At 33.8% G+C, this 17,697-nt stretch overlaps 1 protein-coding gene across 3 annotated transcripts in view; it reads left to right on the top strand.

Moving 5' to 3' along the window:
• Positions 1-17,697, top strand: part of LOC126740989 (protein dissatisfaction) — a 106,360-nt gene that overhangs the window by 77,156 nt on the left and 11,507 nt on the right. For all 3 annotated transcript variants that reach the window (XM_050447212.1, XM_050447214.1, XM_050447215.1), the window contains exon 4: positions 12,352-12,719. In XM_050447212.1, the coding sequence (XP_050303169.1) occupies positions 12,352-12,719 (368 nt within the window). The remainder of the gene's footprint in view (positions 1-12,351; positions 12,720-17,697) is intronic.

Here is a 17,697-nt window from a genome sequence, read left to right on the forward strand (position 1 = left end):
ATTAGCTTCTCGAAATTTTTCTAAATTAAAAGATGCTATTAGAGTAGCTCAAGACGAAGAAACGACTTTTTTTAGAGGTAATCCCCAAATCTTTAACGCCTTTAGAGGAAGAGGAAGATTTTTAAGAAGTTCTTCTCACAATAGGGGTTCTCGATTAAACAATAATTATTATAGAAACAACAATTTTTCAAGTCAAAATAATAATTATCATAACAATAATTATCATCATAATAGTAATTCCAACAACAGAAATTTTCAAAACAATCAGCGGTTTCAGCGGAATTCTCGCGGACGGTTTAATAACCGAGGAAACCATGGTTCGCGTTTTTCGCCGTCAGGTAGACACCATAATATTAACACTTTTCATCAGAGTAACTTAGGTCAAGAAAATGTGCAACTTTGCTCCACTAGTAAATTAGAATCAGCACCGACAAATAATTTTTTTCGTTCCTAATACGGAAAATGATGAAATATTTACTTATTCTAATTCTTATACAAACATCGTTAATTTTACAATATTTAATAAAAACGTAAACTTTTTAATCGATTCAGGCGCGACATTGTGTGCCATAAAATCGGAGGTTTTAAATTCACAATTACACTTACGTAGCGATAGTATAGAAATTAAAGGAGTTGGTGGAACAATTACGTCAACAGGCTATGTTTATCTTAAATTACATGCAGGCGGTATTACATTCGAAGAAAAATTTTACGTTTTTGATTCTCTTACTTGCTCTAGTGATGCAATTATAGGAGAAAATTTTCTAAGAAAATATAAGAGTATTTTAGACTACGAAAAGAATACATTAACTTTAACAAAATATAATACTAACGTTGTCTTACCCTTCAAGCCTACGTGTTATGATAATGTTTTGACTCTGTCTCCACGATGTGAAACAATTTCTTATGTATCTGTTGGTTTTACAGAAGAATATGTGGTTTTACCTGGAGAATTGTGTCAAGGTGTTTTTATAGCGGGCATGATTGTAAAACCTAAAGATGGAAAAATACCTGTAAAAATTTTAAACACTAGGGAAACTGAGGTTTCTCTAAAAAATTGTGTTCCTGGAGTAAAAAAGTTAGGCAACTATGAATTTTGCAAATTTTCAACAGATGACATATCGGTGAATCGTGTGAAAAAACTGTTCGACTTGCTAAAATTAAGTTATTTAGATCCAAATGATCAAAATGCAATAGAAAGTATTTGTGCTAAATATGCAGATATTTTTCACATGCCAGGCGATAAGTTAACTGTCACAAATGTTTATAAAGAATCGATTCACTTAAAAAATAATGCCACACCTTCTTATGTTAAACCATATAGATTACCTTTTTCACAAAAAGATGAAATAGATAAAAAAGTAACTAAAATGTGCCAAGATGGTATAGTTGAAAGGGCACAAAGTGAATGGAATTCTCCAGTTTTATTGGTTCCAAAAAAAGGGTTAAATGAAGATTCAACTAGGCTAGCTGTAGACTATAGGTTAGTAAATCAGCAAATGCAAGACCAAAAACATCCCCTTCCAAATATTACTGACATTTTTGATTCATTAGGAGGAGCTGTTTATTTTTCCCACTTGGATCTTAGTCAAGGTTACTACCAGGTAAAGTTAGATAAGAAAAGTAGGAAATATACAGCTTTTACTACTGATCGGGGGCAATGGCAGATGAAAAGATTACCGATGGGATTAAAAATTAGTCCAAGCGTATTTTCAAGACTCATGACAGTTGCTATGTCAGGTTTGAATTATGAAAGCAGTTTTATCTATTTAGATGACCTAATAGTTTTTGGGAGAAATCTTGTAGATCATAATAAAAATCTAATTGCTGTTTTTAATAGGCTTCGTAAAACTAATTTAAAACTTAATTCCTTAAAATGTGAATTCCTAAAAAAAGAAATTCTATACCTTGGACATATTATTTCTGAAAAAGGAATTTTTCCTGATAATGATAAAGTTAAAGCTCTTAAAGAATATCCCAGACCCACTAATACAAATGAAGTTAAAAGATTTGTAGCTTTCGCAAATTATTATAGAAAATTTATTCCGCATTTTGCTGAAAAAACTATACCTTTAAATAAAATGTGTAGAAAATACGCTACTTTTGACTGGTCTAATGAATGTGAGAAATCATTTTTGTTTCTCAAGGACGCTCTTAGCTGTCCGCCAGTTTTAGACTATCCAGATTCTTCAGGAAACAGCGAGTTTATACTTCGAACCGATGCTTCTAATATAGCAATAGGAGCAACTCTCTCTTTATTTTTAATATAAATAAAATCATCCGGTATATTATTAGAATTAATTAATATGCTAGGGAAATTGTTATCGTTATAGTTTTATGCAATTCTGCAAAGTAAGCAAGTGCAATGTCCGGTCAATATACGACCCATATTGTCATCAGAATAGTTAAATAAACTATGTAGAAAGGTTGAATTTTGACTATTATTAATGGCCTCTAAAAACGAACCTAAGACCTGAGTTATTACAACTCCCATTTTCCTTGGAACACAAATGCAGGCGGAGAAATAAGTTGCCGAAGGCGTTTTGTAGCATTCGCGGTGTAATTTGGTTGAAAACGTTTACTATGTTGTTGCGCAGTTCATCCAAATTTCTTGGGGTTGGATTGTAGCAACGGTCTTTTACATACCCCCATATACAAAAATCTGGAATGGTTAGATCGGGAGAATAAGGTGCCCACTCGATTGGACCTGCTCGCCCTATCCATCTGTTTCCAAAAGTAATATCTAAGGAAACCCTTGCGACCCTGGAGAAGTGTGGTGGTGCACCGTCTTGCTGGAAGTAGACCGTGTCTAAAATTCCATCCTGCTGAAATTGAGGATAAAAAAATGTTTCCAACATATCAGTGTAATTGTTTCCATTCACTGTTGCTTCTTGAAAAAAAAATGGCCCATAAATTTTAGATTTCGATACTGCACACCAAACGTTCAGCTTAGGAGAATCTCTTTCAAATTCGTTATCGTGCCTCATCAGACATTATTAAATTGGTATCCGGCTTATTTCTAAAAAGATCTAGTAGTGTTTCGCACATTAAATATCTTTTTTCAAAGGCGCGCTTTTCTATTTTTTGGAAAGTTTGAATTTTGTAGGTTAAACCCTACTTAATTATTTTTAGAATTTTATGTACATTACTTTTTGACATATTTGTCGTTTGAGCTATCTTCCTAATAGATATTTGGTTATTGTTTAAGGACAACACTTCTTTTTCCAGCAAAAAATCATCCAACAGATTATCTTGTGCATTTAGGTTGGTTCTAACTTTTCTTTTAACTGTTCCCTCCTGGGAAAATTGGCGTATCCAATGAAGTATAGAATTGCGTGAAGGTGGAGCCCTTTCAAAAATCAGCCTAAATCTTCTTCTCGTCTGCGTAACTAATTTGCATTCACTAAATAATAACACGCAACGTGCCTTTTCCTGGGTGGTAAACATATTTAAACCTTTCAAAATCTTAAAAAAATGCAAAAATACATATAGAAATCAAATTATTGGGACTGCCCAACAAATGACGTTAAAAAGATTTGACAGCAGTTGAAGCCCACAAAACAAATTGTGCAACTTACAGCCTCCTTGACAAGCTACAATTGTTATTGTTGTCATTTGATCAATTTTTTTCCTCCTATTTCAGGTAAATTTTGAAACTTGGCAACACTGTCAAAACAAACTTTAAAAATATTGATGAAGTTCTGTGAAAACCGCACATTGTTGTCATTTTCCGTTCTCGACTTATAAGCAGTTAAAATGTGTCTAGTGGTTATAGATGGAAACCCTGTATAATGTACTGAGCTATAATAGGAACTTTAAATGTGGTATTTGTAGAAATTTTTCATTGAACAATGTATTGTTCGTAACTTTACTAATATATTTTGATTTGATCTTAAGATGTATTTCCAATAATTTATATATAATAATAATAATTAAATATATTTATAATATTTAATTATTATTATTATATTATAGTATGTTTCGTCTCCTTAAATTAACTTCTTTGCAAAATGTTAGGGTTCATCCGAACTTAGGAATAGGAATAAAACACTATTAGTTTAGTGCGACATTTCGCCTATTGTTACTGATTGTTAAGTGCCCGAAGAAGCTGGCGATACGTCGCACTAAACTAATAGTGTTTTAAGGTAAAATAAAAATCCTGCAGTCTCCCTACACTTATTTATTAAATATTTCGTGATTTAAAATTCCCTACATGTTTCGGACATAGTGGTGTCAATCATCAGGGGGTACTAAAAGGAAATAGTTCCGAACAAAAGACAAACAGACACAGAGAAAACTGAAAAAATTAATTTAAGGTACACTTACAAAGGTTTGAAATTAACCAGGAGTGTTTGAGAAGAAACCTGAGACCCAACTATGTCACCCTAAGGTCCAAAAGTACGTCCACATCAGCCACCAAAGTATTGAGGATAGCAATCAAGTGAATCAAGATTTGGATTAAAGAGGAAATTCTATTTTAAACTTAGCATAATCGATCTTAAACTGAAATTTTTATACTTAAATTTAAATGATTTGATGCATGCAGTCGAGTGGGATTCTTTTAATTCAGAACTTCTTAACTATGTGTATGATCAAAAAAATTTAAAATTCCAACGTCTAAAAAACAAAATCAATATTCTCGCCAAAACTACTAACAGCACACTAAACTTCCCTTCCGAACAAAACAAAATAATTAAGATAGACGAAGTCTTCAACTCCACGGACTGTAAGTTTGACAGATCTATTATGAATTTAAGTTTTGACAGTTCAATTTTCACATCTGAACTTTGCAATAACACTTCCAACAATAACTCACTCAACTTCTCTTTTCACCCCAGAACACTTAATTTAAGCAATGTTACTTTTACAAATAACGAAAACTGTATGTTGAATTTAGGTTTAAACTATAATTTTCACATCATCCTCCAAAGAAGGGATTTGAAACTGTTGGCGGTCGAGTGCGAGAACAACTTTACCTTAATCAATGATCTCCCATTAGAGGAGGCACTCAGATCCCAGGCTGCTTCAGCAATAGCTTTTCTCCCTCGAGTGTTTCCCCTAATCTTAAGACGCTAAAATCTTTACAGAATAAGATCACTACTAGTAACTTGACCTTAACTAAAGTAGACAAGGGCAACTGTCTCGTGATCTTGGACAGAGTTCAATATGTTGAAAAAGTTGAAACCTTTTTGCCCACAGATCATTTTTCTGTTGTCAACCTCTATCCTACTGACAAATTTTTGGTTAAATTCAAAAATACATTAAAACAAGTAAATACAACTTTAGAATATTTTAACACAAATAAATTTAAACTAATACCTATAAATCCGTGCATCCCTTTGTTGTACGGCTTGCCCAAGATCCACAAGCATGATATTCGTCCAGTGGTTTCTTATTGTGACAGCTGAGTTCTTGGCTCAACCACACCTTACTTTATCCCACTAAGTTTAAAAGTTCATTTTCTATAAAAAATTCCACTCAACTAGCTCAAGAGTAAAGTTGAAAGATATCATTCTACCCGATTCATCCTTTCTAGTATCTTCTGATGTTTCTAACCTCTTCCCTAGCATTCTTCCTGAGGACTGTTTACCTTTAGTTGCAGACTTTCTTAAAAAAAATACTGATCTTGAGAAAGTCCATATTGATAACCTTTATGTTCTGGTTGACTTACAACATTTTTTTTTTCAATTTAACTATAAATACTACAAACAAAACTCATGCGTTGCAATGTGTTCTAGTCTGTCCCCTCTTTTAGCTGAATCGTTTATGTCAGACTTGGAAAATAAAATAAAAAATAGTCCCCTCTTTCAACACATTTTCTTTATCACATGATATGTGGATGATATTTTTGCCATTTTTAAGGGTCTTCCGACCTTCAAAATTTTATCACGTTCTTAAACACTTTATACTCATGCATTAATTTTACTTTTGAAATTGAAACCAACGAATCTTTAGTATTTTTAGATCTTAAACTAACACGTATAAACAATAAGATCAAATTTTCGATATTCCGTAAGCCTACATCCACCGACAGTACCATCCCTTATAACTCAAACCACCCTAATAGCCATAAATTCGCAGCTTTCCATTTCCACTTTTCTAGACTTTTCTCGATTCCCCTAGATAAAGCTGACTTCAACATAAAGTTAAATAATATAAAACAAATAGCTTCTTTTTAAGAACCACTTTCCCCTAAAATTAATCAATAAAATTTATTTCAAACATTTAAATAAAAATCTGATAATCAAATAATCAGACGATCAAAAATATTATCCAATCTTCTTTTGGGGTACGATTTCACAACAAATCAAAAGCATATTTAATTCGCATAACATCAATACTAGCTTTCAAACTAAACATACATTAAGATCTTTTGTTATCAACACTGTAGAACAAAATCCCGCCAGAACAAAAATCAGGAGTCTATCAGATGGGGTCGAGTGAGAATTGCAATGCATTTTACATTGGGGTCTGCCCATCTGGTAGAAGGTTTTCTACGTACGAATTATTATGTTAACCGCGCCATCTAATATGTTCTCTATGGACCTTCTGCTTTCCTGTTGCTTTTATCAAAGAATTGTAGTAACACACCATCAGGTACCATGGTACTTTTTAGAACTTCTCCCATAGATGTCACCTACGTTTGTGTTTAGAATATATATTTTTTGGCATACTGTTCGGTGCTTGTCAACAACAGAATGTAAATAAACATAATTAATAAAAAAAATTATAAAATAAAAAAACAATAATAATAAATAGAGGATTTTTTTGATATGGATTCAAACCCTGAAGCGTATATCTAATACTAGTTTTATTTTAAACCTTTGTAAGTGTACCTTTTATTAATTTTTTAAGTTTTTTCTGTATCTGTTTGTCTTTTGTTCGGAACTACTTTCTTTTAGTACCCTCTGATAATGGACGCCACTGTATCCGAAACATGTAGGGAATTTTAAATCACTAAATATTTAATAAGTAAGTGGAGGGAGACTGCAGGATTTTTATTTTACCTTAACCTGCGACTTCACTGCAAGTATGGACTATTTCTTCACTAATAGTGTTTTATTTCTATTCCTAAATTCCGACGAACCCTAACATTATTATTATACATAAGATTAAATTATAGTAATTGCTATATATTATATCTATTGTAAAATTGCGGCTCAGTTACTAGTAAACATATTTTGGAGTCATGTATAAATTAAATAAATAAAAAAACAAAAAATTATTGACTCCCGAAAAAAAACTACTTTTAAACACAAAAAAGACTTTCTATTCATTTCCATTATCTTAACCACCAGGTGGTTTCCTATAGACCATTTTTTCCATTATATTTCCGCGCACCCCCGATAATTTTTCACGTTCGTCGGCCGCCCTAAAGGCAGCAAAAATTGCCGTGTTCACCCCGAAGATTTATCAGGGCCTTTTCATCCCGGAACGCCAGAAGTGAAATAGTCCCTAGGTTGCCGGAGCCACAACACGTCATCATTAACTAAAGGGGAAGCGGAGGGATGCAGGGAGCAAGGGGGATGCAGGGAGTGTGGTCCAGCTGGATGAGTTCGCACGCTCCGGATTACCTTAGGATGTCTTGTGTATGGATAAACAGCCCTATTAATTTTATATCGCATGTGCTGCGGAGGAAGTAACTGAAGTCTATTTAATCTTTGGGGTATGAAGAAAGGCCTTCCCTCGATGATTTGACTGAAATAATCGCAATATGAAATTTGAAACTTAAAGGACTTATGTAAGAGTAGATAACATTAGGTTTGTTCTAGCAGAAAATTTGGGATGGTTTGAAACTAGTTTGTTGTATATCACAGTTTCGCATGACCAGACTGGAACCGCGTTGCAAACGGTTTCGTTTTTAAGACATGACGTTGACATTTCGTAACTCAAAACCTCAATGTAATATGTTTGTTGGTTAGGTTTTGTGTTATTCATTTTGAACATCTAAATATTAGTCAATAAAAGTAATTATTTTATTATAAGTGTAATAAATATAATTTTTTTAAATACATACCATTGATGTTAATCGTAATTTTACGACTATGCCGTAGGAACTTTCTCTAAACAGCCAATATTTTTATTTGTAGGCGTCCAAAAATTTCTTATTTCACCAACAACAACATTTTCTAACAAAGAAAATACTCAAACATCAATTCCTATACAACAATCCCAACAGTTTTCTTTTATAAACTCACAGCCAGGAAGTTCTCGACCTTCAGTAAATAAAATATCTTTATTATATAATAAAGATGACACAAATATTTTTCATGGGGTACCTATGCCAAGTTTGCTGATTCACCCCCCACATTCTTCAGCAATAAAATTTCTGTGGTCAGCAGCATCCCTATTATTATGAATTAATCATTAATATCTTGATTATCGTTATCTTGTCCGGCATCGTTAAGGGGTAAAGGTAGTTCTATGTTTATTTCAGCTTCGGCAATTAAATTTTTTCTCATTAGAGATAAATTGTGTAAGACACAGCAGGCCCGAATAAAGTGCACTATATTTATATTATCAACTTTGCTTAATTTGATATGGTACAGTTGTCGCCATTTTTGCTTCAGCAAGCCTAAACAATGTTCAATGACATATCGATTTGTTGATAGCTTTAAATTATAGTTTCTCTCTATGGCTGTAAAGTTTCTCTATCTTTATACGGAGTTTAAAGATTTTTTAAACAGGGATAGCCACTGTCTCCCAGTAAATAAAAATCTTGACACCTCTACCAATTACGCACATAGAGGAGAATTTTAAAAACTCTGCTATCATGAACAGAGCCAAGATATCCACCAAAAATATCCCGTATCAATAAATCATGATCACAAACCACTTGCATCTGAAAATAATATTAAAAGGTTGAGTGGACAAAATAGTTGTTTAGGTTAAAAAACAGAATCTTCAGACTTAATATTCCAAGATTATATTAATAAAAAAATGCTAGAGGTTTAAGTGGTAAAACTCAGTAAAAACTATAAATAGCTATTTTTTATTTAACTGACCTGGATCCAGTAAAAATTCTTTCTATTTAAATATGAGTCTGGATCATTCTTAGGCTTATCAATCTTTATAGGAGTACCATCAATAGCCCCAATGGCCTCTAGGAATTCCTTTTCTCTGAAACGTTATTCAATAGTTGTCTTTTCAAGATCAGATGGCCATTTGGTCACATTCTACTTAGGAAATGTATCATCCTTTAAAGAACGTAAAAAAGGTAGCTATTTGTGATGTCAAATCTATCTCCAACATCTCTAAATGAAGAAGAGTGCCATTTCCACCAGATTGTGACTTAAAAAACTCACTTTCTTCTATGGCCAATATCTTGAGCCACTTGTCTGGTAACTCGAAAATGATCAACAAATTCCTGGCTATTGTACAGTGGTACAGTAACTTCGAGGTAGCCTTCGTTTTTTGGTTTCTTGTGGCCTTGGAACAGGATATCTACTAGTTCATCACTCGATACATTACATATACAGGGTGTTCATTTGAAAACTTCCCACCACGGATTTATCGAAAACCACTGTTTAAAAAAAAACGCCGAAATACGTCAAAAGGTTTGTCAAGGGGGACAACTTTCTAACCTAAAATTACTTCACCCCCTTTCACCCTCTGCCCCCCAGGGTCATCCTCTTAAATATTTTAAATGGCAAGGGGTATCGAGTAATAGCTTGTTTAAAAGGTCTTTCAAAGTCTTTTATTTTGACGTTTGATTTTTTTAAATCGGTCGATTCGTTTTCGAGAAAATTAGAAAAATCTTTGTTTATCTTAATTTGCTCAGATAAAAAACAAAAACATGAAAATATCAGTTTTTATTTCAATAAGTGTTCAAAATGTTACCCGTTTTTGGCCAAACAATGATATAGACGATGTTCAAATTCCTGAAGGACATTTTCAAAAACTATCATATAGGGTTATTAAAAAAAAATTGTTAAGAAATTCGAAAATTTGTAGCCACAGTACTAAAAAGGTCAACAGGGGGTGTCAATTTTTTTCGGTTTTCCTATGAATGCCTATAATTTTAAAAGTACTCAAGATAGATTTTTTTAATATTTTTTTTGAATCCCTGAGCACCTGGTCTATTGCCCTTTATCGGCTTATCGTTGACTTTTTGGACACCCATGCATCCCACCCATAGTCGATAGCTGCCACCTATCGACTGTATCTTTAAACAATTATTTAGACACATCGAAGAAATATTAACAGTGGGTAGAAAAGAAAATACACTGACCAGTCCAAGATAGACCGGTCCAAGAGACAACACTCTCCCCTAAATATTTTTTACGACGTCACTGATGGTAAAGATTACTTGTGTCGGTGGAATCAACAATGCGATCGAGCAGCGTTGCGTTGATGTTGTTGCCTTTTTCTCTAATATACGTGATCTACATTCATTTAACTTTGAATGTTGACTTTTTTATAGAGTATCTTATCTTATTTTATGAAGGGGTGTATATGTGACAAATTTTTATGATATTATAAAGTGTGTTTTTTTGCCATTTTTACAGCATTTGACATCATTGCATCAGAGATGTTGCAAGCAAACAAACTGCCCATAGTTCCACGGCAACGCTAATTGATATCGTATACAATAGCATAAACAAAACGTTTAAAATAAAGGTTCGTCAAGCCAAGAAAAGGGACATTAAAAAAAAATGTACTGAAATAAAAACAATGCAATCAAAGCACAATACTTTAAACGTACACAGAAAGGTTAAAGAGTTAACTGGGACGTCTAAACTTAAATATAACTATAAATATATAGACCCCTATCAACTAACACTAATGGACTTAAAAACTACATGGAAAACATACATAGAACAATTTTTATGACCCAACACCCTAACCTCTCAAAGTAGATTATGAGACAGATAGATATCCTCATTGACAAAGTTGCAAGAAAATCCATGAAGGAAGGAAAGTTCTCGGGACCCAATATAAAGTTCTTTAAACTTTTTGATGAAGGCAACAAAAATGTTTAATAAGATTAAAAAGTTCTGGTAAGATTCTGCACGAGCGACTCACATCGGAGTTTATCACCTTACTTAAAAAATAAGAGCTAAAAAGTGTGTTTGAATGTTTTGTTGGCCAAAAGGCTTCTGATAGAGTAAAGCATCATGAGACAACAGAGGAAATGAAAATACTAAAAGGTATAGGGCAGAGCTGCATTCTTGTCCCATTACCGTTTAAGATTTATTTAGAATTCATACTTAGAGAAGTCTTAGAATACACAGAGTCAGCAATAGCCCTGAATGGAGAAAGAGTGAAAAATATACGTTAGTTAGACGATACGGTCGTTTTATCGACAGCATAGAGAGGTTACAAAATCTCATGAATAGAAGCATAACAGAGTCCAGTCAACTATAAAAACTGATAGAACAAGTGAGCAGTATTATTTATCTCGGAACTCTGGTGAACTAGCAATGGGACCATTCGCAAGATATGCAAAGCAAAATTGAAAAGGCCAGCACTTCATTCAACAAGATGAGATATCTGTCCACAAGCCATCACATAACATTGCACACAAAGATAAGACATTTACTGAAGCCATGACGAAGAAATTAGAAACATTCGAGTTATAGTTGTATCGCAGAATATTGAAATAACCATGGATAGACATATTCATACAGATATTCCGGCCTGCAGTGAACAAAGTAAAGATGCCCACGATATGCCGTATGATAGCCCACATCCGAAACGGATAGGAACTATACGAAGAAGAAGAGTGCTAAGCGTCTGTAAAGCATGTTAATATGCTTCTGGAATACTGGTAGCGGGAAATTCAAAAAATTATGTATATTCAAAAAAGTAAAAATAACAAACGAGTAGCAATATAATAAAATTACAATTAACTTCTTTTGCTAATATTTGAAATACATTAATTGAAATACTGCCAGCGGGAAATCTGTATGAAATATTTCCCTTTTTCTCCCTATAAGAGAATTTTTCTTTTGAAAAAGTCGAATTGTCTATTAACCGATAACACCACCTAAAATTTATTTTTCCATAAGAATTGCCATCCCTATTGACTGTTAAACATGGACAACATTCGCTCGGGTGAATTTCAAATTTAGCTCTAGGAAAGGCGATTATCACCGCAAGAGGTTTCGGGCATTTGGAACGCTCGGTTAAATTTCCAATTCAGTTTCCCCGATATCGTAGAAGCTACGATGTCCCGGAATAGGACAAAATGAGATTCACCGCGAGGGACAATGTAAACTGGCCGAAGCTCTCTCACGCTTAACGCCCCTTAGTCATAATAAGTAAATCTATCGGATCCCTTAAAGCGGCTTGGTTATGTCAAATAATTCATTCAAATAAAATAACGTAATTTTATTAATATTGTTTCAGCCGTCCAACACGAACGCGGTCCAAGAAAACCGAAAATGCAGAGCATCTCAAGTAACCAAACGACATCACACCATCCCACCACGATTGGTTCTCACCCTCTACAACTACCACTACCAGAAGGATCCGCGAGTAAAATCAACCCGCAGCCCGGAACTGCTTTTCATTTCGCCCCGACGAGTCTCTTCGTGCCCCCGCACCATCCCTTAAAAGTTCTTACCTTGCCACCCCATACTGCAGGGTTGGGTAGCCCTCCAAGGGGACATTTGGAAAGTGGAGGACCTCCACTGGGACCTCCGCTGTTTCATCATCCACAACTGCCGCCACCTCCCGGATTGTTAAATGTTCTTATGTCGGCTGAAAAGTGTCAGGTAAGGTCATACATAATACCTTTGAAACTTTATTGTCAGATTATTGCAAATTTCCAATACTGCATTAATATCTGCAACGTTCAAATCCGACAAGTAGTTTAATTCTGCTGCCATTTTTTGGTAATTGCTGAGATTGAACTTAAATAAAGTTATTTAAATTTCGCGCCAAATCACTTTGCTTTGAAGATTTTAGCTAAGCAAATCACTTAGAGCAGAGATTTAAGACCTTAAAGTTAAAGTAGCAGCATTGGAACAAATTAAGCAAACATGAAAGATGAAATAAATAAACTCGTACAGACCACTAGGAATGCCTCTAATTCAGATGCTGCTATTTATCCAGTCTGAGTGTTCAAACAAAATGAGATAATGTGGTGGCTGTCCTAGATCCTGGGTTATTGGATGCCTGTCAATTCATAAGTCGCCCTCAAGGTTTCATAATCCAAATATCGCAGCTTTCAAATTGGGAATACCTTGTCAAACTGGAGGAGAGATATCTATCAAATTAAATTTGGCCAGATGACTGTGTTGTTGATAGAAGGTCAAGAATGTTTTATGAAGTACATCAGTCAACATGTGGTATTGATATTGGTAATAATGTGGGTACTCTAAGAACTGTTCATCTAAGCCTTGGTCAGTTTGTAATGAGTTTTTTGACAATTAAAACTACATTTCTGAGTAGAATTTTGACATTGATCATTGCTATTTCCGAAACCTGGGTGAATGCTGACGTGTCCTTTAATTCGTATTTTGTGGAAAAGTAAAACTGGTTTGTATAGGTATGCTGATTTGTATAAGTATAGGTATATAGCTGCATATTGTTAAATAAATGTTAACTGTGATGTTTGTTAATGCGCCAAAGATTTTAACATATACTTTTTGTCGCGGGCTAGACTGGTTTATAAATGATATTTCTAATTTGTTTAAATTTTGTCAAATATTTAAGGATTATACTCAAATAACAACAAATAGTCAGTCACTATAGATTTATTTTTTGTAAACCGGTCCGAAAGTGAAATGAAAGCTGTATAGTGGTGTGACTAGACTAATCATGAGGCTGTTTTCTGCTCTTTAAAATTTTAAAAAGCCAAACATGTTAGCCTTAGAACATTGAAAGGCTAGAATTAGTATTTCTAAAACCGCTTCTAAAAAATGTGAAATGGCCACACCGCAGGCAAAAGCTGATGTCATCTTGATAAACGGCTTTGTCTTTACATTCGGTATTTATGAAGTTCCGTGTTTTTTCTTTAGTTTTCGTTGAAAATTGAGTTATTTCAGAGTTTTTCTGAATTGTTGAAAAATTTTGTGAACCGTTGTCATCAACGTAGAATAAGGAAAACCTACTAAGAAATCTATAATAAATATAAAATATTTAGTTTCCATCAAACCTTTACTTTAATGAAATGCGTTAAAAAACAAAGAGTTCATAAACGGTAATATTTTTTATAATTTAGAGCATAATTTCTTAATAATAAATATTTATCATGTAAATATTTTTTGACCACGTCACTGATAAAGATTACTTGTGTCGGTGGAATCAACAATGCGATTGAGCGGCGTTGCGATGTTGTTGCCTTTTTCTCTAATATACGTTATCTACATTCATTTAACTTTGATTGTTGACTTCTTTATAGAGTATGTTATCATATTTTATGAAAAAAAATGCCTCATATATTATTGAAAAGGAATAATATTGTTTTGCGCCTGTCAAAACAAGTTTGTCAACTGACAAATTTTTTGATGATATCATAAAGTGTGTTTTTTTTTGGCATTTCTACATAAGCATTACATCAGAAATATTGCAAGCAAACAAACTGCCCTTAGTTCCATGGCAATGCTTATTCTAGCCTTTCAATGGTCTAAGATGTTAGCAAAATAGTAGAGTGTAGAATCTAAACTTGTCAAATTCAGAGCAATTTCAATCCGATTTACAGAAAATAGACTGGCAAAATATCTAATTTTATTGTGATATTGATAACTTTACTTAACTTTATTTGTATATTTAATGAAAAATTATTGAATATATTTTATTATTATTGCCCTCTTAAGAGAATTACACTGAGAAAACTCTTGGAGGTCCCTCTTGGCTTACCTATAATCAAAGAAAGATTCAAAAATTCAAAACTTATAAAGCATTTTAAAGTAAACGATACTCTTCACTAAAAAAGTATGTAGCACATGCAGTCAACGTTGAAAAAAAAGGGCATTTTTCCAAGCTCAATTAAACAAGTGTATTTGTATTAATAAAAGCAAACTTATTTGGGGTTAGATATCGAGATTTAATATTAAACTGAAAGATAATAAATACCCTTTAATGAAATTTAAAAACCCCGATGAAGTAAACAATTATTTTTTGGATGAGATTTCACAAATAAGGCTGAACCAGTTCTCTGGCGCTCGGAGAACCTTTGCATTTTACACTGGGGGCTGAGGAGGATGTGTTGACATCTATTGAAAGTATTAACAGCAACGCTGGAGTGGATCAGATTTCAATAAGGATGTTAAAATCATCTGGCTCTCTGGTCTGAAGCCTTTAGTTATTGTAGTAAATTTTTCTTTACAGTCAGGCACTGTACCGGCTTTCTGAAAAATGGCCCTTATTACTCTATTACCGAAGGTGAATAATCCATCAAATTTTAATGAGTTAAGACCAATAAATATATTACAGGCAGCATCTAAAATCCTTGAGAAGGTGATAAAGTGTCAGATAGTGCAGTTTCTCTCTGTTAGGAATACACTGCCGGAGTTAGGCTTTAGGTCACATTACGGATGTGCTACCGCTCTACTAAGAATCATCACCGACACATCTGCTGCTTTCCACAATTTACTTTGCTGTCCTTCAGCGCTGGTGGATATGACTAAAGCTTTTGACAGTTTGCTGTCTTCACGTCGGACCTTCTTCATCAGATATCCTGTTGTAAGTACCACATGTATGCTGATGACCTCCAAGTGTGTTTACATACGTCTCCAGCTCGTCTTTTTGCTACTGTAGAATATATCAGACTGTGAGTTAAGAGTTGTCTTTTTAAATAAATTCTATCAAAAGATAAGCCTTGGACAAGTTTGGATTTGTCTATCTCTGGATATTTTAATATAGGCGATTTCTTGCGAATAATAACAAATACTATATAGGACGCAGAATACATGTATGCTGTATGTGAGATGTCTCTTTAGAAGAGAGCATGTAAGTGCTTATGTCATTGATATTTTCGGCCATAATATGACTCGGAGATGGTACATTCATATAGGGTGCCTCATTCATAAAGTTCTAAAGAACCCATCTATTTAGCTAAGCTAATAAGTTCATAGGGGACACTCATTAGTTCAATGTTTGTTTCATACATAACATATCAATTCCACGCCACAGAACAGATTTTCTTAAATGTTGTTTTACATATCTATCAAGTCATGCTCATATGTACAGGGTGTTTGGAAGGTAAGTAGCCAAACGGGAATGGTGAATAGGTGAGGTTACTGGCTATTTAAAACGCATAGTATTTTTTTGTTTTTCCTCAAATTTAAGGAGTAATATATTTTTTCCTTTTTTTATTAGATTTTCACCGTTTTTTTTACTTTAACCTTCAATTTTTTTTTTAATTTTTGGCCAAAATGGCGCCCTATTAATTTTATTTTAAAGACTAATGTTGTCTCATTCAGATTTAGGTAATAACTGAGAAAACTATTTAAAGAGAAACTAATAGTGGAGTAACAAACTGCCTCAAATCAATAGAAAAAAAATGTTACGTCAACTTTACAATATAAAAAATAATAATAAAAAAAGTCGTGTGATTTTAAAATGTATTAAAAAAACTTCTCTAGCTAATAGTCTTTTTAACGATGTGCCACATGTAACAAAAATAATTAGGTAACTTGCGAAAAACAAATAAGTTTGTCTTCAAGGACGCGTGAACCAATTTCTTGAAAGCAACCTAATTGAGCAGGTATAAACTTATGTCTCTTTCTAACACTGCTAAATCTGTTGCGCTATCTCTTTCACCGTTCTAAAACAGCTAAACCTATTGTGCCCTTTCGTTTTCATGACCCTTTCCTTTACAGGTCGATTAAAAAAAAAAAATTTTTTACTTCATATCGTTTATTTATAAGTCTTGTTCAAATTGATGGTCATTATTTCTAATACACGCGTAACATCGCTTTCTTATTTCTCTTGTGGTATACTGTAATGTTAGTTCCCGTCACATTATTACTTGTAGTGCAGGTTCGAAATATACAAGTTCTGTTGCACGGCCCCAGACGTAAAAATCAAGCGGCGTCAAGTTCGGTGATCTTGCAGGCCATGGGATAGGGCCATCTCTGCCAATCCAAATATTGGGAAATGTATTGTCTAGGTGCTCCCGGATCGCCAATCTCCAGTGCGCTGGGCACCCATTGTGTTGGAACGTTATTTGTTCTTCATTCAGAAAATTTGGAACCCCGATCATTTAATAAAAAATCTAGATAATTATCCCCATTCAAATTATCCCATAAATAGTGTGGACCAATAAGGTTATTACCAATTAGGCCTGCCCAAACGTTTACTGAGAATTTCCTTTGAAAGGACACGACTTTCTTCATTTTTGGGTTTTCTTCTTTTGAGACCCAATAATGCAAATTATGAAAGTTGGTAATTCCCTCCCTTGAAAACTTGGATTTATCTGTCCACAGTATGTTTTTCAAGAAATCGCGGTTATCCACGTCTATATGTAGCAGGAGGCGGCAAAACTGAATGCGTCTTTGGTAGTCGTTTTCTGCAAGATCTTGCACGGGAGTGTAATGAAAGGGATGCTTTCCAAGAAAACCATAAATTTCTCCAGGGTGAAGTACCATTATGCAAAGCAAAATAATAGATGAAGGGTCCTGTTTACTTCACAATCTTTATTTCAAGAATCCCGACGCGTTTCGGTTGTTAAACCATTGTCAAGCGAAAACTATGTAAGTAGAATATAAAAGGTTGTTATTAAACTAATAAATTAATTAAAAACAT

The sequence above is a fragment of the Anthonomus grandis genome, chromosome 10 (genome assembly GCF_022605725.1).
Source record: "Anthonomus grandis grandis chromosome 10, icAntGran1.3, whole genome shotgun sequence".
In the NCBI taxonomy this organism is placed as follows: domain Eukaryota; kingdom Metazoa; phylum Arthropoda; class Insecta; order Coleoptera; family Curculionidae; genus Anthonomus; species Anthonomus grandis.